The following is a 24,751-nucleotide window of genomic DNA, read 5'->3' as shown; positions in this document are numbered from 1 at the left end:
ACGCCACGAGATGGTAGCATTTATAATCTTAAAAGGCGGCCACACTTGGTAGACCTGTAGTAATTCCACCCCATTTATATCATATATCATACATGATACACATAGCCTATTAAGCATGTTCTGATCTCAGTGGGAAAAAATCAGAAGGGAAAAAAAAGGAATGTTGGAGGAAGGAATTATTTAACACAAATGTATAGATATCTTCCCTGTTTGTATCAGCTCTCCAAACTCCAATGTTGTGTATATTTAGAAAACTATTGTTCATTTAAATATTTGTTGTGCCTTACATTTACCAGGGGGTGGAGCTTCACCGTGTGTCGGGCTGTCATTCATGTATAGCATCAATGAGGATGGCTTTCTGGCATGTGGTGGCTGTTCTGGAAGCTAGTCTCCTGTAGGTTGCCGTCCACATTATCTCAGTGGATGTGCCGCACCCAACTTCAGCGGTGACTCCACTATGGACCGCAAAACGGATGACTGGCAGAGGACGAAAAGGAACAAGGAAACCTATATTTCCCAGTATAATGGATGACAGAGGGCTGTATTTTCTTGAGGAGCCTCAGATGAGAAGAGAAAGAGATAGACTTAGGACTTTCCAGCGTTGGCCCTCAAGTGCCCCTGTCACATCTTCAGACCTGGCTAAGGCTGGCTTTTACTTTTTGGGCCCTGGCGATAAAGTTCAGTGCTTTTGCTGTGGGGGTATTTTGAGATTTTGGGTGCATGGGGACAGTCCGGTTGCAGAGCACAAGCGACATTTCCCCGCATGTAATTTCATATCGGGAAGGACTGTGGGTAATGTTCCACTACTACAGGATGGTTCATCTGACCTGGTGGATGGGCAACTTTTGAGTCAGCTACAGAGAATGACCATGGACGACCAGGGCACTGTGGGACAGGCCGTCTACCCCGAGATGGAGGCTGAGGACACCCGGCGGACCACCTTCCACAACTGGCCCACTGAAGCATCTGTACAGCCAGATATCCTTGCAAGAGCGGGGTTTTTCTATACAGGTTCATTGCTAGATCTCGCACAAACCTTTTTACATATATATCATACCTTTTCAGGATATTAGTCGATGGTGCACAGTATCTGAATCTGGATGAACTCAGGAGTTAACTAAGTTGGGAACTGTACCTCTAGCAGGATTAACTGGACTAAACTAGCACCAAACCAACACTTAGCTAGGTCTAAACTACTAATCCAAACAGGATTCCCCACGACAATACAAAGTAGCACTAGATCATTTTGGGATTACTCCACAGCACAATACTGAAACAAGGTTTGAACTACAAAAGACTCCCAGATACTTTAATTAGTATCATGGTTTGAGAGCTACTCTAATAGAGTTTTATTTAGACAGAAACGAGTAACACAATATACACGTGTGCTCTTCTCCTAGTTGTTACCAGAGAGCGCTGTCTTTGTCAGTGAGTTCATGCTTTGTTGTCCTGCTGAGTCATGAGGTCAGGGGCAGAACGACCTAGACACTGCTCAGAGCTTTCATATGACAGGAAAACAACCTAAAAAATATGTATAATGTAATATATTTACAGTTTAATACTTGAACTATTTTGTATGTGTATTTCCAGGGCATGGAGACAATGTTAAGTGCTTCTTCTGTGATGGAGGATTGAGAAACTGGGAACCAGGTGATGACCCCTGGCAGGAACACGCCAAGTGGTTTCCAAGGCAAGAATGACCTTTCAGACTGCACAAAACTGCCAACATGTCCTATTGAAAGAGTTTGTTATGATGTACAGTGTTGGCTGCAGTTTAGTTTGGCTTATTGACAGGACAATTGCGTAATAACCAACCAACATTAAGTTATTACGTTGTTGGTAAAAGATTATTGACTCAACAGTTTTTTTGGCATTTATGGCACAAATCGCTACAATTACATTATGAGCTCACTACATTTAAAACTGGCCAAAATAATGGCACCTCCTTTTGTGCCTATTTGCTCAAAATATCTAAAATGTCACTTTTCCATACTGATCTCATGTGTATTTTTTTTCCTAGGTGTGAGTTTTTAATCCAGTCCAGAGGGCAGGACTACATCAGTAATATCCAGGACGCCCATTTCCATCTGGGTCAAACTGTGGTGAGTCGAATCTTGCTAGTGAGATGATACATTTTCATATTGCTAGTTTGTTGTGTGCTAATTGCATCTTCTCTTTTTTTGGCAGGGCGGATCACAAAATCCAACTGCTCGAGACATTGGCTCCAGAAATGGTAAACATTTTTTTCAAAAATCCAGGAGATGTATTGTTTTCTTCTTATGGCCAAGAGTGCGGCAAATTGAGTTTATAAGTCTACTAATATAATCGTGATGTATCTCTTTTGTAAAATTTTAAACAGAGAGGATTTTTTAAAGTGTTGAGTTGCACCTGAGTTGATTTGGAGCTCAATGTATTCAGGGACCACTAATCAAATGGTTGTTCTGTTTTCAATCCTCACAGGCAAACATTAGCACAGTCTACTAAGTTAACACCATGTAATGACAGTTTATATCAAATAAATACAGTTCAGGGAGAATATCTTTGTAACTGAAAGACTTTCTATTTTTATCTCCCTAGATGTGGTTGGTGGTTTGGGAGCGTCCTCGGTAATGCTCTCTCCTGTGGTGCAGACAGTACTTCAAATGGGATTTGAGGCCAACCTCGTAGAAAGTCTAGTCAAAACCAAGTATCTCCTGACGGGACAGTTCTATACCTCTGTGTCTGACCTCGTAACTGACGTGCTCCAGGCTGAAGAGGAGGACCGACAGAGAGGACCTACCAGCAGAGGTAACAACCCTAATTTCACTGTTGATGACTTCTTTAAGTGTTAGCCTTAACTTGGTAATGGCATGTCTTATTATGAATTATATTTGATCTTTTAGAGCCAGAGGTGAGACAGGGTACTAGTTCTGGAAGTACAAGAACACAAACCGTCATTAAAGAGAGAGGTAAGCTAACATTATTTTATTATCTATCTGCAAAACCCTTTTACATAATAATTTTGTACTGGATGTTACTTAGGAAGTGGTATGTTGTGAATTTGCGACTCACGGCATTAAGGGGTTAAGCACTGATGGAATCAAAGTGACTTAAAATCACAGTTTGCAAAAAATGTAACAAGACATTAAAACATGAACATTGTTTTCAATCACTGATTTTTAGATTTTTAATTTGCTATTAGTCTTAGTTTTTTAAGATAAGATAAGCCATTATTTTAGTTTGTATCGAATTAGGGCAAATAAGGGTCAGTTCACAAGCTGCACAAATTAGGATAATTTTCCGAGGAAGTGCTTCAAGGTTCCCTTCAAGTGGACCAAGTGTGAACGCACCCGGATTAGATAATAAATCACACATTCTCTAATGAAACCAACCTTATCTCATTCATGTCCCCCCACAGTGAGGGACCCCAGCCCAGAGGAGCTCCTTAAGCAGCTGCAGGAGGAGCGGACATGTAAGGTTTGCATGGACAAGCTGGTTTCCATAGTGTTCATCCCGTGTGGTCACCTGGTGGTTTGCAGGGACTGCGCTGCCAGCCTGCGCCACTGCCCCATCTGCAGAGCAGTCATCAGGGGCAGTGTGCGGGCCTTCATGTCCTGAAGAGGGGGCAGTCCAGTCGCTGAAGAAGTTCAAAGAGTGGTGTTGGATTTTGTATTTACTGTCGATTACTGTCAACATTACACTGGACTTTGATCATGAATAAATACAATGTTTCAAACTAAAGTTAGTCTCATATCTATGTCTGCTTTTAGGTATGCTTACCTAGCTTTCAGTCATTGTCCAAAGACATACATTTTTTTGATGAATTTGACAAAACTAAATTTACACTTAAAGAATCATTGTGTTTAAATAATTAGTCTGGGAATCGAAAGGTGTTGTCTTGAGCACAAAGTCGGATATTTAACACCTTTAGTCAGTTACGCTGACGGTTTTGAACAGAAAGGCCATAAAGATCTGTCTTATGATTTAAATCACATAATTTTATTAACAAACGTCTATTTACAAAAACACAGAGTACATACAGAGGACAAATAGGCTTAATCATTTTGACAACAAATACAGGGGGAAAAAAGCTTTTCACATAAAGAGTCAAAATTATTTACAGAGGTGGGTTTTTGTTCTGTGAAGTTGCACATTTACAACCAACTAATTTCAGTCTCTGGAAGGTCCTACTGTACAAACAGGAAGACTGGTGACTACAGTCAGAAAATGAGGTGCTTAGTGATTTTTTTAAATATTTTTCTGTCTGCTGTTTCTTAAGAGATGTCACTCAATGTCATAACATTCATAGCACTAATAAAATACAGCAAGTAGGTCGTGCTACAGGGAACAAAATATTTACATTCATCAACCAAAATCATGCCTATCAAAGAAAATAGGCTCATGGATAATTGGTTCATAACATGTACTGTATGACTTTTAACTGCAGAGGGCAGTAAACAGTAATGTTATGTGGATGAGGAACTCATGACATCAACTAAAAAGTGCCTACAGTACATTTATTTGCCAATATGTTTGTAGTGACAACTGGCAAAGTCAGTAAAATATGTTAGTTTTTAAACAATAACATGATAAATTGATATCCCAATCTGTGTTATTGATTTAACACGACAGTGGACTTGTTCTTCCTGATTCAGATTATTGATATGAAAAAAGGTTCTTCCTGAATCCTACCCAATTGAAATGCATTGTGTTGGCTCATTAAACATCGAAAAAAATGTCTTTTTAAAGTTATAAATATGCTATTGTGTAACCTTCTGTCAGATTGTTCAGCACTAGACGGATAAAGATCAAAGTGAAAACAAAGCCACCTTGATCAAACGCTTCGGAAATACTGCCCGTTTGAAATTGGACGTCTCCAAAAATAAAGCAGGCATTCAACTAATCCCTCCCTTTTTCTTGCTTCATTATTTACATTTCCTTTTTGTTGACTTTTATCTTCCTGCAGTTTAAATGTCGGCATAGAGTAAACAGGCAGTACACAATAGTCAATTCCAAGACGGACTGAAGAGCCTCAAAAAACAACATGATCCCACAATATCAGGCTCAATCAGTGACACAGATTTTTGCAAAAAGAATGATAAAAAATCGGAAGAGCTCCAGCGAGATGACTGAGAAAACTTGATATCTTTAGGCGATCTTCTCATTTACGTAGACCTGATGAATAAAAAAAACACAAAGAAAAGAAACATTGGGTTAGACATGGGAGCAGCATTTTAAGTTGTTTGTTTTGAATTGATCTGAAAGGACTGTAATAATAAAACACCTGTTATGTGAAGTTTGTTCATGGCATATTTCAAATGCTTTATTTAGGTTTAGGATTCAAAATGGTCGCTTGAAACAAAAACATTGAAATGTGCTAGCCTAACACTAGCCTAGCACCACTAAACTCTTCAAATATAAGGACTGCATGAATTAAAAAAAAATACATATATAGCTTCAGAAATCAACAACACTCTAGAAAACTAGGAAATGTGGCCCTATGTCAAAAATCCTGAAATATCACTTTAAAGAGACTAGATGCAAGTTGGTCATTTTATACTCACTACTGCCACCTCAGGTCTTATGTGTAACTGAAGTTTCTATATTAAGCTCGTGCATGATGGCACTTCGGACCTGAAGTAACATCTTTTGAGTGACTGTGCAGGATTTTAAAGGCAGTTGTGGTGAATAGGTCTGGGCTGATTCTACACATTAGCACATTGCTGGAACATGTAGGGGGATGAAAATACTTAGTTTTAACATTTTTAAATTCCTTATAGTCCCTTTAAGGCTCTATCTTTATGACGTTTAATACCGTTTTTCTGATGTCTTCTCTTCCCAATTGTAAGGTTTCAATATTTTTCATACATTGCTACTTGTCCTGCCCTAATGATCATTTCTGACGATGAGAGCAAAACTCTACCAATGCCAAAGTTGCTGCCACTGCTATTGAAGATGTATTCCTTGCGTTTCTCTTCATACACTTCCAATGGCAGAAATATAAAAGACCATCTCATTCCCCTAAGCTGCAACAGGATGTGGCTTGTTCACGCTGTAGTTTCTTACAAAGACACCGGACATGATTCCAGTCTCCGGATACTGAACAGGCAACCACACAGCAGGATTGGGCCTCCATACAACACACAGACAGGTTGTAGTAACAAAGAAGATATTTGAATGAACTAACAATAATGGGGTTTGAATGTGGGACAATGTGATACTTACGGATACATGGGCTTTAGGAGGAGATGGGATGGTTTCTCATTGACATGATACAAAGGGAATGGGTCGAAGCCACCAATAAAATCGACTGAAAATAAAATAAAACAAAGAAATAAAAAAAAGAGATGAACATGCAAATGGTGAAACAATAAACAGGCAAAAATAAATAATGGTGAGGGAGAAGACATGGTGAGAAAACACTAGTTGCTTAATTGCACAGATGTACAGTGAGTCAGTGATTATGGAAGCGTATTGGTAGCTTTATTCAATTTGTAATGCAATTGTCAAATGGCTTTACATTATGTTATTTTGGCATGCATTTTAGATTTGTATTTGACATTTGGCCATGCAATCTTTAATTTCACTGTGCAATTTGTCTTTGCAATATGTATTATCAACATGCATTTTACATTTTAAAAATGTATTTTACATTACAAAGATGTATTTTGCATTATGGTTATGCATTTTGCCAATACATATTTCATTTATTTTTTAAATGTAAATGTTTTGATTGCATTACATATTTGCCATGGGATTTTGGTCTCTTTATTCATTTTACAATGCAATTGAGAATCATGCATTTGACATTCTACATTGTGTAATGCATTTTACTTTTTGATAATGTATTATGTATTTTTAGGTGACTTTTGAGAATCATGCATTTGACATTCTACATTGTGTAATGCATTTTACTTTTTGATAATGTATTATGTATTTTAAGGTGACTTTTGAGAATCATGCATTTTGATATGCAATTTGCTTTTTGATAATGTATTATGTATTATGTATTTGTATTTGACTTTTGAGAATTATGCATTTTACTTTTTGATAATGTATTATGTATTTGTATTTGACTTTTGAGAGTTATACATTTTACTTTTTGATAATGTATTATGTATTTGTATTTGACTTTTGAGAGTTATGCATTTTGTTAGACATTTTACTTTTTGATAATGTATTATGTATTTGTATTTGACTTTTGAGAATCATGCATTTGACGAAAAAGAATACATGGTGAAACAGCACCATCTTGTGGTTACAATATTGCGGAATACAAAACGTCTCACGCGCCGAAGGTTGCTAAATTCAATTTGAAAATGCAATCCGCTCCTGGCCAATCAGAGAAGAGTTCGCCTCAGCAGCGCAGGCAGCGCAGGCAGCCGTGAACCAGAGCCAGGCACTGGGCAGGCTCTGGCGACGGTGACTTCTTGCTGGTGGAAAAAAATGCAGTCCTGGCATATTTGATGCAACTGATCAGACTTCATGAAGATTCAGAGCTAATCCTACATTTTGGTAAGTATCTGTCTTGTGGGTGACAAAAAACAAAACAAAGCAAAAGGTGCTAATGCTAAGCTATCATGTAGCCTCGATTCAGTGTTTATGACCAACCTGGCGTCTCTCATCGATGTCTGTTGAACCACGGTCGTATAGCGAGCTTTGTGTACTTTGTTTGTAACCTTAAATAAAACGTACCGTTGTGGTAAGGCAGGATAGGCTAGATGCGCACTAGGCTAGCCGGAGGTACAACATTGCAACTACACTCCGTCCAAAGCTATGCTATTAGAAGTGAGAAAATTGTATGTTCAGGAGTATATTACATTGGCGTTATGTGTGGAAAATAGGCGTTGTAACTAAAACAGTGATTGCTCCTTTGCCAATGGTTAACAGTGTATGCGCGTTGTGCCATCACAAGCACAACAGCGGCCATTGATGCGCACTGCGTCGCCCTGCGCTCACGACCAATGGTCCTTATGCCCTGATTCAGTATGCTAGATATAACTATGTCCTTTGGTTTTGTTTTGCACAACACCTAGGTGCACAAGTTATCAAAATAGCCAAGGGGCAATGACAACAAGTCTAGAGGTTTTAGAGTTAAGCTATGTTATTAAAAGTAATAAATCCGAAGGGTCAGACATGAGACACTGATTCAATTAATATAGGGAAAACATTACATAAATATCCATAGACACTTTGCCACGTTTTGACGGGTGTTATGTCAGGCAGCAAATTAAAGAGTCCTTAATTTGGTGTAATTGCTGATTATGTACCAAAAAAGTTACTAAAAATTCATGAATATGGTGGAATGAGATGTTTTGGATTTGACTGTTTATTTTTGCACAGGTTGGTCCTTCACCCTATGTGGCAGACGAGTCGCAAAGGGATGATGCCCTCCTTCCAGAACAGATGCCCTCCTTCCAGTGCAGCAGTTTCCAGTGTTAACAAAGACAGTCGATATTGTGTTTTTATATACTGTATTGCGCCTACTATACATATTATGTAACTAGTTTCCAGATGCCCATTGTAAGCCATACATAACAAAAATACATTCTAATTGGAGACTAGTATAGTGAAAAAAGGTGTCTTTCGATTACATCATGATAGAAAACTACAGAATCTAGTTACAAAATCCATGTAAGAGTACATTTCTTTCTTTGTCTTTTTTTTTTAACAAATATTTTCCAATTTTTCTGCCTATTAGTTTCTTGGCCATCATTTAGTGTTGTAGATGTTACCTGAAAATTAAAAATATGACTATCATGACTACTATTTAAATATTTTTTTCATCCAATATGATTGTCAAAACATTCTACAATGAACTGTTGCGACCTGTTACTGCGTGTTACGATTAATGGCACAAATTATTACGCACGGTCACAAATATGCGTCCCGCACTGCTGCTGCGGGCTGTTGTGCGCTGCTGCGAGTTATTGGGAATTGTCGCGTTCTGTCAAAAATCTGTCAAGAATTGGGCGAATGTGGACAAGATCGCCCGCGCACACCGGGTTGGAGGCGGAGCAGGGACGTCTCGCTCCGCCGTGCGCCCCTGACCCGTTGGGCTCTCGCCAAATCGGGTTAAACAAAAAGCAAATAGACCAGCTCATCGTCGGGCCTGTCAATATACTGAAGAATAGCAATAGTTTTTCAGTCTATGGGACAGTCACACCAGTTCAACCCCGCTCCTGTCAATGCGTAACACGGGCAAACGCATCAACAAACGCACGCGCTTCATGTCAGATAAGTCAGTGCAACAGCCGCACAGTTTGGGCTGACTTTGCTCCACAGAAGAAGCATAAAAACACTACACTCACTGTGCACTTGATCTTCTGGGGATCCTTCGTAGAACTTGCTGCTCTTAAACCTCTTTATCCATGATTCTCACTCGTCTGGTCAGTCATCAGCTCCAGTTGGAAAAACTTTAACATCCACAAACACAGACGCCTGTCTCCACCTGCCCCACGAACACCGCCGCTTGTTTTACGTGTCTAAGGTTGTAAATAAGTCTTAACTTATCTGTGGTGTAGCTGCTGCAACCACGCGCTGTTGTTTTGGTCAGTGGAGGCAGCGTGCGAGATGCATTCAGGGACAGCGGGAAAGGCGCATTTCTTACTGTCCCTTTTTTCCCCCACAAACGTGGGGAAAATCGTGACAAATATACAACAGTGGGGTTCTCCAGCGGGGGGGCAATAGGGGTGGCAGTGACTGGCTCCCAAACATCAGGAGGAACGACCGCAGGAGGAAGAAAAGCCGGTGGAGCAACTTCAGCACCTGAGGAGCGGCTGCGGTTCTGTCCCGGGCCTGGAGCGCGGACTGGCCGAGTTTGTGTGACTTTTCTTTTGCTACTGCAGGTACCATCAATTGTGTGCGTGAAAACAGTGATTCTGCTCAACGAATGCTGTACGAATGCTGCACGAATGCCCTCACGCTGAATTACGAAGCGCCACTACTCATCACGAAAGGACACGCTCAGTTGTGTAAACCCAGCATTATGCTGGCACACACAGCTACTAGCCTGAACTGCAGCTGTTACTGCCTCCAGTAACATCTGCGCTGAATGGTGAAGATGGCACCTGAAGAAGATCATGTGGACTGACTCCACTGTCTCGATGCTGGGTTTACACATAGGCACGATGCGTTACGAATGGCATTTTTTCGTCATTCGTGACATTCGTAACATGACTTAACGCGTCTCAATGGGATTCTTAACAGAACGCATCAGTTCGTGACATTTGTGGAGAAAGTTTTTGTCTGTCAAAAAATCTTCCACGAATGTCACGAATCACCCTCTGTTCGTGGAGTTCGCAGCGGAGCGTGTCCTTTCGTGATGTGGCGCTTCGTAATTCAGCGTGAGGGCATTCGTACAGCAGAATCACTGTTTTCACGCACAAAATTGATAGAACACACACTACGCCGAAAAGTACATTTTCGTACCTGCAGCAGCAAAAGAAAAGTCACACAAACTCGGCCAGTCCGCGCTCCAGGCCCAGGACAGCACCTGCCGTCGCCGCTCCTCAGGTGCTGAAGTTGTTCCGCCGGCTTTTCCTCCTCCTGCGGTCGTTCCTCCTCATGTTTAGGAGCCAGTCCCGCGGTGGGCGCGAGGCAGGTGAAGACACGCGTCTGTGTTTGTGGATTATAAAGTTTTTCCAACTGGAGCTGATGACTGACCAGACGAGTGAGAATCATGGATAAAGAGGTTTAAGAGCAGCAAGTTCTACGAAGGATCCCCAGAAGATCAAGTGCACAGTGAGTGTAGTGTTTTTATGCTTCTTCTGTGGAGCAAAGTCAGCCCAAACTGTGCGGCTGTTGCACTGACTTATCTGACATGAAGCGCGTGCGTTTGTTGATGCGTTTGCCCGTGTTACGCATTGACAGGAGCGGGGTTGAACTGGTGTGACTGTCCCATAGACTGAAAAACTATTGCTATTCTTCAGTATATTGACAGGCCCGACGATGAGCTGGTCTATTTGCTTTTTGTTTAACCCGATTTGGCGAGAGCCCAACGGGTCAGGGGCGCACGGCGGAGCGAGACGTCCCTGCTCCGCCTCCAACCCGGTGTGCGCGGGCGATCTTGTCCACATTCGCCCAATTCTTGACAGATTTTTGACAGAACGCGACAATTCCCAATAACTCGCAGCAGCGCACAACAGCCCGCAGCAGCAGTGCGGGACGCATATTTGTGACCGTGCGTAATAATTTGTGCCATTAATCGTAACACGCAGTAACAGGTCGCAACAGTTCATTGTAGAATGTTTTGACAATCATATTGGATGAAAAAAATATTTAAATAGTAGTCATGATAGTCATATTTTTAATTTTCAGGTAACATCTACAACACTAAATGATGGCCAAGAAACTAATAGGCAGAAAAATTGGAAAATATTTGTTAAAAAAAAAAGACAAAGAAAGAAATGTACTCTTACATGGATTTTGTAACTAGATTCTGTAGTTTTCTATCATGATGTAATCGAAAGACACCTTTTTTCACTATACTAGTCTCCAATTAGAATGTATTTTTGTTATGTATGGCTTACAATGGGCATCTGGAAACTAGTTACATAATATGTATAGTAGGCGCAATACAGTATATAAAAACACAATATCGACTGTCTTTGTTAACACTGGAAACTGCTGCACTGGAAGGAGGGCATCTGTTCTGGAAGGAGGGCATCATCCCTTTGCGACTCGTCTGCCACATAGGGTGAAGGACCAACCTGTGCAAAAATAAACAGTCAAATCCAAAACATCTCATTCCACCATATTCATGAATTTTTAGTAACTTTTTTGGTACATAATCAGCAATTACACCAAATTAAGGACTCTTTAATTTGCTGCCTGACATAACACCCGTCAAAACGTGGCAAAGTGTCTATGGATATTTATGTAATGTTTTCCCTATATTAATTGAATCAGTGTCTCATGTCTGACCCTTCGGATTTATTACTTTTAATAACATAGCTTAACTCTAAAACCTCTAGACTTGTTGTCATTGCCCCTTGGCTATTTTGATAACTTGTGCACCTAGGTGTTGTGCAAAACAAAACCAAAGGACATAGTTATATCTAGCATACTGAATCAGGGCATAAGGACCATTGGTCGTGAGCGCAGGGCGACGCAGTGCGCATCAATGGCCGCTGTTGTGCTTGTGATGGCACAACGCGCATACACTGTTAACCATTGGCAAAGGAGCAATCACTGTTTTAGTTACAACGCCTATTTTCCACACATAACGCCAATGTAATATACTCCTGAACATACAATTTTCTCACTTCTAATAGCATAGCTTTGGACGGAGTGTAGTTGCAATGTTGTACCTCCGGCTAGCCTAGTGCGCATCTAGCCTATCCTGCCTTACCACAACGGTACGTTTTATTTAAGGTTACAAACAAAGTACACAAAGCTCGCTATACGACCGTGGTTCAACAGACATCGATGAGAGACGCCAGGTTGGTCATAAACACTGAATCGAGGCTACATGATAGCTTAGCATTAGCACCTTTTGCTTTGTTTTGTTTTTTGTCACCCACAAGACAGATACTTACCAAAATGTAGGATTAGCTCTGAATCTTCATGAAGTCTGATCAGTTGCATCAAATATGCCAGGACTGCATTTTTTTCCACCAGCAAGAAGTCACCGTCGCCAGAGCCTGCCCAGTGCCTGGCTCTGGTTCACGGCTGCCTGCGCTGCCTGCGCTGCTGAGGCGAACTCTTCTCTGATTGGCCAGGAGCGGATTGCATTTTCAAATTGAATTTAGCAACCTTCGGCGCGTGAGACGTTTTGTATTCCGCAATATTGTAACCACAAGATGGTGCTGTTTCACCATGTATTCTTTTTCGTCAAATGCATGATTCTCAAAAGTCAAATACAAATACATAATACATTATCAAAAAGTAAAATGTCTAACAAAATGCATAACTCTCAAAAGTCAAATACAAATACATAATACATTATCAAAAAGTAAAATGTATAACTCTCAAAAGTCAAATACAAATACATAATACATTATCAAAAAGTAAAATGCATAATTCTCAAAAGTCAAATACAAATACATAATACATAATACATTATCAAAAAGCAAATTGCATATCAAAATGCATGATTCTCAAAAGTCACCTTAAAATACATAATACATTATCAAAAAGTAAAATGCATTACACAATGTAGAATGTCAAATGCATGATTCTCAAAAGTCACCTAAAAATACATAATACATTATCAAAAAGTAAAATGCATTACACAATGTAGAATGTCAAATGCATGATTCTCAATTGCATTGTAAAATGAATAAAGAGACCAAAATCCCATGGCAAATATGTAATGCAATCAAAACATTTACATTTAAAAAATAAATGAAATATGTATTGGCAAAATGCATAACCATAATGCAAAATACATCTTTGTAATGTAAAATACATTTTTAAAATGTAAAATGCATGTTGATAATACATATTGCAAAGACAAATTGCACAGTGAAATTAAAGATTGCATGGCCAAATGTCAAATACAAATCTAAAATGCATGCCAAAATAACATAATGTAAAGCCATTTGACAATTGCATTACAAATTGAATAAAGCTACCAATACGCTTCCATAAGTGATGGTAAAATATACATAAGGATAAAACAACAAGGAGCAGTGCATTAAAACTGTCAAATGCACTGCTCCGAGTTGTTTAATCCGCTTATGACGTGGTCCCACAAACTGAAACTGTTCACTTGGGCTTGTTTGCTTTTTTGGAGGCAGGAGTTATCTCACTTTTTAAGCTGTTTTACCTGAAGCTAGTTCCAGCTTTATTGTTTGTCGATACAATGGCAACAGCTGCAGTGGAGTGATATAGAACGTGACTTAACTGTTGCCGGACTAACTGTGCGTTATACAGTTTTAATGCACACCAGTTAGCATTGAAATTCTCACTGGCCACAGTAATGTGAAATAATCTACAATGAATCGAGATTTTAATACTTACATGGTTTGCAAGTTCTAATAAAAATATGTCATAAATATTTCACAAACATTTCTATCCTGAAACTCAAAAACCACATGGAGGATGTTTTCTTTCAGAGTATGGGAAACATGCTGTATTAGAGTATAAGGCTAGTAAGGATTAAACAATGAGGAGCCATGCATTATACAGTTTTAATTCACTATGATATTAGATATATATTTTTTGCAATATTACATAAATACAAACACAAAAAAAAGTTGCCACAAAATAAGGTTTTGTTCGACATTTTGTTTGAACGCTTTAGTTTTGATAACAGCACGTCTTTGCTGTGGCATCTTGTATTGGTGATGGGAGAGTGTGACCACTGTGCAAAGCCTTCTCCAGCACATCCCAAAGATTCTCAATGGGTTTAGGATCTGGACTCTGAGGTGGCCAAACATCTGTGAAAATGATGTCTCATGCTTCCTGAGCCACTCTTTCACAATGTGAGACCAGTGAATCCTGGCATTCCTATCTTGGAATATGCCGGTGTCATCAGGGAACAAGAACATTCATGATGTGCAGGTAATAGGCTGATCATATTCCTTTCTCAGTACATAGCGTTGCTGAATCTAAACCTGACCAACTGCAGCAACCCCATCGTAACAAAAAACAAACTAATACATGATAGATAACTGTCCGTGAAGTGTGGCATGCATGGACTTCATGATTTTTGTTTTCTGGTTCCAGATAATGATGAGCACACTGTATCAAAAGCTAATGGCATTGTAAAACCAGGGTCGGGCTGCCAAGATAGCATTTCACCGGTACTTTTCACCTGCCCCTTAATACACCCTAGTTATTTCCCCCCAAAATAATAAGAAACTAGTACTTCATCTATTTTGACCTAAAAGTTTAACCCTGTTTTTGGATGAATGTGGCGTGTGAGGCGTGAAGTGTCATGTTTGTGTCACAGTGTTGCTGATGCAAGGAGAGACGATTTATCATGAAAAGAAAGGCTTGCGGCTCTCGAGGTTCGCACTAAGGCCCCAAAGAGAGAGACGTAAGGACAGAGTGCGTCACGGCTGTCTGCCTCGATGACAAGCCACGAATGAGATTAGGCGAACTGTCCAGATGCAGCCAGGCAAAAGATGCAAGATGGGGCTCAAAACAACCGAAAAACAAGTTTACAAGTAAAAAAGTAAACTCAGAATGAAAGACAGAGGGGGGAAAGAACAAGTGGAAATGTTGACAAGATCAATACAAGCCAAATCAGGGACGTCCTGATAGGCAGCTGTGGTCTGCTGTGGAGAGATATGGACAGGATGAGAGCGCGCCACATGTCTATCCATAGAGGACAGACACGTTAACTTTGACCTCAGACTGTTTGATCCTTTATCTACAGACCAAAACACAAACAGAAACGGCATGTTCCTGCTTTTTGTATTAGAATGGTCATCGACTACACAATAAGGTTATGCGTCTGCCATATGTCTGAAGTGCAGCACATTGTAGTCCAACACTACTACTGGTGAAAGTGACATTTTGACAAAAAGACAACAGACAAGATAAAACGAAGTGTAAAAAGAGGCTGAAGTGTTTGCAAACCCTCTTCCTTGCTGCATCTCTCCTCTCACACGCCATTACACAGCCATCAGTCTTGCAGAGTGTTTGGGAATTGTATGAGCTGTTGTTTTGCATTTTAATGTTACAACGTACACAAACTAAACACATTACATCTGGACAAAGTGTAAAAGTCCGTACCACCTTGAGAATGATCAAACTCGTATGAATGCCAGGGGATAAAAGTAAAAGCTTGGGGCGTCGGAGGCTCTGTGGTTAGAGCACTTGATTTGAATCCTGACAGGTTGTTTTGTCCTTGGACAAGTCACTTCGGTCTGATGACTTGCAGCTGCCCTTTCACCAGTCTGTCCCATGGCAGCTGTGGCAATATAGCTTGCCTCCACCCAGTGTTAAAGGAATAGGCCACCGTTTTTACATACTGAGATATGCTCTTACCTCACTTTAGCCGAGTTAATATATCCCCGTCTGGTCTTTGTCCGTGCGCTCTGCCAGGCAAACGGAGCACATACGCAGCCTCTCCCACATGTCATATAGCTCCAAAAAAGCTCACGATAGACGCTACCAAGCTCTTCCACGTGTTCCCTATTTATATAAAGTTACGTGAAGTGTTTTCATGCGAAGTATATTTACACAGAAATAGCATGTAGTAGCATGTCGATTTTATAAGCAGATAAAAAGGGGGACTATATTGTGAGGCGTAATGATACGAGACCAGACGGGGATATATTAACTCGGCTAAAGTGAGGTAAGAGCAAATCTCAGTATGTAAAAACGGTGGCCTATTCCTTTAAGAGTGAATGAATGGTGATTCCTTCCTATGTCTATGAAAAGTGCAATACAAACGAATTCCCCTTCCTTTCTTCCACTGTCCACTGTGACTACTGGCTGAAAAAAATGCTTAATGTCTCTCCCTGCTTTTTACCATCTTTCAATTGTCCTGTCTAATATTGCATACTGGCGATAAAAAATATTAAATAAACAACATATGACCTCATTTCACTATATGCTCCCCTGTAGTAGGTGACTCTAATCTTCCCCATTCCCTCTATTCACTCCCTGATCCGTCCCTGTGTACCGTGTCTGTGGATTTTCTGGAGATGTGACTCAGCACAGAGGCCCGGCAGCGTAATTAGCCGACATGCTAAAGGGGGCTTATCCTAGCACTACGCGGCTAACTGCGTGACCTACTTTACAAAGAGGATTTTCCCCAGCGCTGCCTCTCCACCGGTGTGCCTGCTCTTCACTGATAACTGTGTGGAACAAATCTGACACAACAAAACAGTGACTCAGGGATGGGCTCCAACCCAGACCAATAGAGAAACACTGTTGCAGGCAAAGTGTGTGGATGCAAACAAGAGCTTTGGAAAATAATGTCAAACACAGTGTATAAAGCAGCCTGCCAAAAGATAACATATGGTTTATGCATCTAAAAAGGCCAATTCTGCACTTCAGTCTTGTGTAACATGAGTTTGATGTGACATCTTGTCTCATTGTGTTTCATTATAGGACTGTGTATGTAGCTGTCCTAATATATGGACATATTACGATCTACATAAAAGCAAGTCTATGGCAGGGATTTGGTTTGAAAACAGTCAATCGCAGAAGTCCAGCAGAAAAAATATCGTACACAGTTGCTATCGGTTATATTCAATAATGTCGCATCTTGGTTATATCCGACTGACTGGGCAATGCCATACTGATGGCGCTGTATCCATGCCACATGACTTGCCATCAATATGGCAACCTCCAGCAGCAGCCACTAAGAACCGACAGTATTTGACCCATTCATTTGATAAATAAGACATGCAATTGATTTTTTTCCCTAGCAGTGTTAGATATAGGTAGTACTCTTTAAGTTGCTATAAACACTGACCTCTTCAGGCAGAACTATTTCCAGCTCTTAATTACAAAAAATGTAGTCATCAAAAGTGTTTCAGCAGTTGATGAGGATTCTAACCAAATCCTACACATGGACATGGATCTACTTTTACATTGACACAACATGAATTAAACACACTAAAACGCCAAATTAAACTTTTGTGCAATGGACTTTTTTGCTTATTCTGCTCCAGGAAGAGACAGCACAAACGTAAACACATACTATACAGTAATTTGGTATCTTTTAAGGTACTGCAGCTCAACTCCTCTCATTTCCCAGGATGCAGCTTGGAAAGTTATTGACCAGTCAGCCTAATGATCCAGTCAGAATGACTGCCTTGAGACCTACAACTTTTTACAAGCACACGCCTTATTAGAATCTGTACAACAGGCAGTGAGAAACTTGCCTCCTGTATAGTCATTAAGTCCTGAACATGTGTGTGGGAATCAGGAACAGAGAGTATAAGAAGAGAGAAGTTGCTGAAGCAGGCAGGAGCTCAAAATCTTTAATCTAGGCTTCAAATGGAGATAAAATGGGAGCGCAGTGTGCCTGTTCTGGTAATAGGAATGTGTGTCTGAAAGAACAAAACAAAAGTATTACAAAGAGATGGAACTAAAGTAGCATCGTCTCCAAAGGATCAGCTTGAGAAAACTATCCAACAAATGCTGTTCAGCCTTTCCCCGAGCTGTTCCAACCCCATACTTAGGGCTTATTGTTGACGGTGGGGAATATTTTTAGTGGTATTGGCTCTATTTAGCATTGTAAAAAAAAGTTATCATTATCAAATGACAGTGCCAAAGGTACAAAGTAAATTAACCAGTCAGAAAACAACAAATGGCCAAATGGGACAGGTGCTGCTTTTATGGTTCCAGCACAACGATTCTCGGCTTGAGTTTAGTTGATTGTATATATTGTTTTTGTACATGTTTCTCTGTTCTTGCATATTTTAATATGCAAGAACAGAGAAACATGAGAATGTTTGCATGTAGTTTCTAAACCAGTGGTTCTCAAACCTTTCACAACAAGTGCCACCTCATATGGGACCTTTCAGGTACCACCACATTAAATATAAGCCCCTCGAAGTACCACCATGACTCTTAGATCAATGCAATAAGACTATAAATATAAATCGTAGAAAGTCCTCGCTGGGGAAAAGAATAGCTGTCTTTTTCCCTGCTGGAGTGAGCGTCCTATAGGCCTATGGGGATTACTTTGGGGTGACTGGTGATTAAGTGGTGCAGACTGGAGCTGAAGGGGATTGTTGGGTGTGGACGCAAACCGCTCACAGACAGTGAATCTCTGGTATGTGACCGCCTAAGACGAGGAGATCTACAGCAAGGCATGTAAAGGCGGCACACGAGTCAAGTTTGTTTAGCTAAAAGATATTTGAATAGAGGAACATCTCTAGGGGGAAAGATGGCACCACAGTTTTCTCAGTCTCCTTATTAAAATTTGAACAGAAAGTGCTCAGTATATTAAGGTAACTGTCGTTAAGCTCTACTGCATTATTGTAATAGTGTGAACCGAAAGGTGTTTTTCTCACCATCAGGCTTTCCATAAACATGAACTTGACTCTTCAGAGATCACTGTTAGTACATGACATCTTTGGTCTCACCATATGCGTCACTGCAATGTTACATCTTCATTAAAAACAGCCTTTACATACAGATGGATGAGTATTTAGCACAGTGCTTTCGAACAGAGCTTTAATAGTAGCACAAAGGACCATTGAGAACCATTGAGAGCAGCTCACAGGGGGTACATGTGTGTTTTTAGGGAGCCTCAGTTGATGCTAAAAATGTGGTTGTATTGGGAGACACTCTCTGCCATAATTATGAGTGTATATGTTTGTAAATGTGATCTGTTGACGTTATTTGAAGGCACCTGTGTGAGACTTACAGCTGTCCTCTTCTTCCGTCATGACGCTCACAACATAGCAGGCGTAGACAAAGCCAAGGAGCTGTGAAGACAGAATAATACAGGAAATCAGCAGATAAGATTATTCCTCCTTTTAGGACACATATTTGATCATCTACTCGATTTTAAATATTGGTGTGAGGTGGGTGTATTGTAAATGCAACAAGGGCAACAACCAGGCAAAGCTAATGTGTAATGGGCCAACCTGGCATGTTTTCAAATTCACAGCAATCTTACAGGAACATGCTTTTTTTTTTTTTTTTACATTTTATATTAAAGCAGCACTAAGTACCTCATACCCCTAAAAGCCATAAGCGCCACTGCAGGTGTCGTAGCATGTTTTCATTAATTGCCCATGAGAGTAGAAAAGACAAAGGGAGAGAGGGATATTGTTCATCCAATTACACAATGGAGATAATTGTTTTCACTCAAACTTTGCTGTAAATACTGTTTAAGTGGCGCTAGCACGCAGTTAGCTTTGCCCGTTAGCCTGTTAGCTTCTTCTTCGTGATTCTATTAGTGTGTATTGGTGGCCCCTACCCGGAGGCAGCGAAGTTGCAATTGTGGTTTTATGGCCAGAGACACCAGGGAGAGATGAAGGACCCCCCCAATCACCCCATTAACACTTGTACTACCCCCAGAGGAACTACGGAAAGGATTTATTAAGGTAAACAAGTTACTTAGTACGGCTTTAAGAAAGGTATGATCTTATTGTTAACTCTTATTGTTAAGTCACAAACAATAAGAACATGTTTCAATTGACTACAAATTTTAGTCCAAGACCACTTGCTCCAATTACACAGAGGACAGCATCAATCAAAAACATCTTCTACTGTACGGAGACACACGCATAGAGACAACAGCCCGGAGAGAAGAACCTGTGAACCTGGCAATGGCTGTCATTAACTCTGCGATACTTCCTCTCCAAACTGATCCATCCATCATCTGGCACTGGGCCATGTCAATTAAACCAACCAGCAGCCTTTCTGCTCCTCTGCTCCCTCTGTTCTGTCTGCACGCCAGCAGGACAAATACATGCCCAGAGAGGAAGAACTGTGATGTTAATGCTACACCCATTTATCCTTGCAGTAAGCCTTTAGGTATCACTTATACTTTAGTAATAGTATAATTTGGTACTGAAGAGTGTGTAGTATATTTGTAATAGCACGCTGTAGCATTTAAATGTCATAATAAGAAAAGTGAATTAAATATTGGCATAAGTACAAAATTCTACAAAATATTGCTTGTCCCTTGTTTTCAGAGCCTCCTTTTTCTGATGTTTAGGCTGAAGATCATCCGAAATGCTTGCTTAAAGTGTGTAAATAAAACAGCATATGTGTCTCAAAGGCTGTGGCCACTGCTCTGCTCAACCTTGATAAGACATTGCCATTTCCTCACCCACTTTTCCTATCTAATTGCTGGTCTCACCCCATCCATTACACTGCGCCAAAATGGAGGTGAATTAGCATATGTATAAAGGCAGTGTCAGACACAAGATGGTGTTAACTGCAGGGGGCACTCTATGTTATGTGTGCACATGTCTTTTTGTGCGAGTGTGCCGGTGCCTGTTAATATGCAGGAGTGCGGTTCATTTGCATAATGGGCCCTGATTGCTGTTGTGGTCTGGGATTTAAAAAACATGCCACAGCAAACATGTCTCAGCAGCGAGTTTCCAAATAGACAGAAATGGGAAATTACAGTCTATTTTGGCCTGAATGACACGATTCTGCAACAGTGACAAACAATGACTAGGTTTCTAAGTTTTGGCCGTGGTGACCAGAATGTTTATGCGGTCATGGTGTAATCTTACCGTAAATGAGACCATTTTGCACAAGTACGGGAAGACGTAGTGAAATTCTGTTCTCTCAATAGGAGGATTACTTCAGAAAGCAGAGACACATTTGTAAGGCCTACTCTTAAAGGGAGCAGTGTGTTTTGATTGGCGAAGACGTAATCATTGTAATAGTCGCTCCTGCAATCGGTGAAGGCTCTGTTTTTCTGCTTGAGGCTACTCTGTCCTCGAAATAAGTCAGTGTCCCCAATAACAACTGACAATTCAATTTATCTCCCAGCATTCAGATGACTCTCATGCCTTTGACACACAGCCCTCTCCTCTCTTACTTTCCTCTGTCGCTTTCCAATCCAAGCATCCAAATTAATGTCACTGTATCTAAGCCCTCAATGAACCCTCTATATACATGAGTTTCCAATGACATCACGCATTGTTCCGGTGGCCATTTTCCATCCATACCGTAGTAGAATTATGCAGTACTACAACATGTAACAATATCTCTACTCAGAATATCTCTACTAAAGAATCATTGCTCAAGAAGACAACAGTTAAAACAAGGCCCCCCATAGAGTGCACGTATTCAAAATGGCCATCATAACAACAAAAGCCACAAGACTGAAAGGCATGTATACAAGATTGTGGACACAAATAAACACATAAAAAGTCTATTGCTATATACTGTACAGGTTTAAGGGAAATTTCAACCAGGGCGATAACAGGACAGTAAGGAGTGATGTATAAACAATTTACCTATAATCTTTTTTCATAACAAACCTATATCTAGAAATATACGCGTTGTTGCGAGTGTATGGCATAGTGAAGGTTTGGCATTCGCAAAACAGAGCTGAGAGAGCTGAGAAGGGGGCCAGCAGCTGATTGACAATAAAAGGGTAAATATATTTGCATAAGTTAATGAGGGTCAGGTATAAAGAAATGGGCCTTTCCAATACTCAACCTGCAACAGACTTTAAAGATTATTTGACAGTCAGTGTCGTTAGAATCATCCCTAAAGCAGAGGCTTCTACAGTAAATTTACCAAAAAATAAGAAAAATTAATATAATATTTGGATAAGAGGATCCATAAAGTAAAGACACACAGAATCAAACTATTGACGGCTGTCTCATTGGCTGAACTGACAATTAGGGCAGAGCATTAACCCTTCTCCATCGATGCTCCTTTTTCTTATTTATAGATCAATTAGTATCAAGGACTGCAGCAAAAACATAACCTCCATCTTGATCCGAATGACAGCTATGCACTACAAGCCGATCCAAAAACTCATTAACACACTGCTGATTTGAGGTTCGAGACAGCTATAGACTTAGCCCAATAATGCTAGGAAAACCGAGATTGCGTGTACCAACAAAATGGCGTACAGATGTCTTGCGGGTTAATTACGCAGTGCCTTCTGGAGTAAAGACTAAATTAGACGCGCCTGTGTGTTTAGGCAGCTGCGTGTTTAATGACAAAAACATGATGAGATAGGGATTGCTGAGACCCCATCCACCTGTTCTTACCCATCAGCCCCTCCTATCGCTCTGTAGATGCATCATATAGCTAAGTTTGCAAGCTACAGTATCGCTACATTGAGCCACTTGGGGCTAGTGAGAGTCTTAGCTGCTGATTTGCATCTTTCTCATCAAATTACAGCACATGAGCGTGTAACGAAGAGAGTTGGCCAATTATCCTCTCATCTTCCTCTGTGTGAATGTGCTTATCGGTGTAAAAACAGAACTTGGGCAATGGGAGTGTGTAGTCTGGCGAGCTTGGCTTCACTCTTTTCGTATTCTTTAACCTCTTAAAGAATAGGATTTGTTACTTAATCGACCGCATTGTCTCCAGTTCGGATTTTCCCAAATCTAAAAGCTTCTCAATTGCGGCCCATCAGTGTAACGCCTCATTTGAAAGAAAACTCATTGTACATTTTTTGTTGGCGCAGTTTTGTCACGTTTTTGTCTTTTCTTATTCCGCTTTTTTGTTGTGTTTTTGTAGGGTTTTTTAATGCTTTTTAAAACAATCATATTTCTGCCACGTTTTTTGTCACTTTTTTGTCGCTCTTCCGTAACTTTTTATTGTGTTATTGTTGCTTTTCTGGCATGTTTTTATCGTTTTTTGTGGCTTTTTTTACTTACTTAATTACTTTTTCGACACATTTTTGTCGCTCTTTTACCGTTTTTTTGTCCCATTTTTTGTTGTTGTTGTTGTCATCCTTGCTTTCGTCGCTATTTTGGGGGTGACTGTTTCCTTGCCGTAAAGTGCTTTGGAAGGTATGAAGGTTAAAAAGGGCAATATAAATTGAGACCATTTACCATTTTTACTAATTTACAGGTGAATGAACCAGAATCAGAGAAACACATGATACATTCTGTGACAAAACAAACTTTTCAAAAGACCAAATCTGAAAATAAAATTAATCCGTCCGAATCCATTTCATTGCAAAACAGATTAACAATTAAAGCTCCTGGCATCGAGGCCCTTTGAGTTATATGGTGGCATTGCAGTGACGCGCTTGAGACGTGCAAAACCGAGACTGACACAGCACTCAGTGCCCTCACTGGGAATCACTTTAAACGGCATTGTAAAGGGGCACACTTCAATATAATAATGTCAATCTTAATTTTGTTCATAACTTTGGTGCAGTACACAGGAAATCTGAAATGCTATATCAAATCATTTGTTCCTTAACATTTGGATATGGTTATACCTCATCCCCACTCACCACCGAAAATCATTGTTGTAATCATTGTACATGGGTTTTATGCACAATAATGTTCTTGGCACAACCACTTTCCACTTGACAAGGCTTGGGACTGGCACCGATAGAAGTGACTAATGACCCCATGTCTTTTAAATATTATTAAAAGCCAGATTGATATCACAATGCAAATAAAATTATCACAGTAAAATCAATCTGGGAAGAACGTGATGAGGACAGACTCTTGTTGCTACTCGGATCATGTGCACTTTGTTAATTCATGCTTGAACATCTGTGCAAGCCTCGTGTTTTTGTAACATTGCCGAGTTAACCACACACACTAGTATCAATAAAAGTGCTTGCTGTTATCAGGAAATGTAAAACCCTCCCACTCATGGCAATAGTGCCGTGCGATTGATTCGATCCACCAGTGGATTGAAAATTCAGATCTTGCGATAATCTTATCTGTCAATGTAAGATTATGTCTTTTGTGTATTATCATGTTAAAATGACTGTCTTACCTATTCCAGTAACAAGCTGTTTGTCCTGTTTTATGCTCAATTCTAAATACAATCTATATGGGAAACAGATTATAGGGGTTTTGTTCACTGCCAGGCTCAAAACTTACAAGTAACAAAGGAATAATTGAAGTATTTCATCCACTGAATGTACACATTTGACAACAACCTACATACTGTACATGTATAATACTGTTCTATTTGGAAAATCAAGTAAATAAACACCAACATATAGCGTAAATAGAGTAAATTATGTTAAAACACCTTTCCCCTCATTAACATATATTCCATGTATTGATGTGTCCCCAAGAAGCATCAGAATGCAATCTCCACAGGCTAATTGAGCTATCAGACCTTCCATAGTGACCTGAGAGAAAAGGGTGATGTGGGGTTCATACACACACACACACACACACACACACACACGCACACACACACATGCACACACGCACTCACACCTGAC

General features: G+C 40.2%; 2 protein-coding genes across 3 annotated transcripts in view; one reads left to right on the top strand and one right to left on the bottom strand.

Moving 5' to 3' along the window:
* Positions 1 to 227: 227 nt before the first annotated feature.
* Positions 228 to 3,685, top strand: birc7 (baculoviral IAP repeat containing 7). The gene is made up of 7 exons (XM_079558720.1): positions 228 to 1,011; positions 1,591 to 1,690; positions 2,021 to 2,102; positions 2,188 to 2,233; positions 2,578 to 2,787; positions 2,883 to 2,948; positions 3,398 to 3,685. Exons 1-7 carry the CDS (start codon positions 474 to 476, stop codon positions 3,595 to 3,597), a joined length of 1,242 nt encoding a protein of 413 aa, XP_079414846.1. The 5' UTR covers positions 228 to 473; the 3' UTR covers positions 3,598 to 3,685.
* A 1,018-nt stretch (positions 3,686 to 4,703) lies between these two features.
* nkain4 (sodium/potassium transporting ATPase interacting 4) overlaps positions 4,704 to 24,751 on the bottom strand; it is a 45,949-nt gene continuing 25,901 nt past the window's right edge. The window contains exons 5-7 of one of the 2 annotated variants that reach the window (XM_079558526.1): positions 19,265 to 19,325; positions 6,205 to 6,289; positions 4,704 to 5,154 (exon numbers count right to left, since the gene is read on the bottom strand). In XM_079558526.1, coding sequence (XP_079414652.1) covers positions 5,145 to 5,154; positions 6,205 to 6,289; positions 19,265 to 19,325 — 156 coding nt within the window. In that variant the 3' untranslated portion in view covers positions 4,704 to 5,144. The remainder of the gene's footprint in view (positions 5,155 to 6,204; positions 6,290 to 19,264; positions 19,326 to 24,751) is intronic. The other variant, XM_079558527.1, reaches the window with a different exon arrangement.

Source organism: Gobius niger (genome assembly GCF_951799975.1).
Source record: "Gobius niger genome assembly, chromosome: 6".
Lineage (NCBI taxonomy): Eukaryota > Metazoa > Chordata > Actinopteri > Gobiiformes > Gobiidae > Gobius > Gobius niger.
The sequence above is the reverse complement of the archived record's forward strand: the minus strand, read 5'-3'. Positions and strand labels throughout refer to the sequence as shown.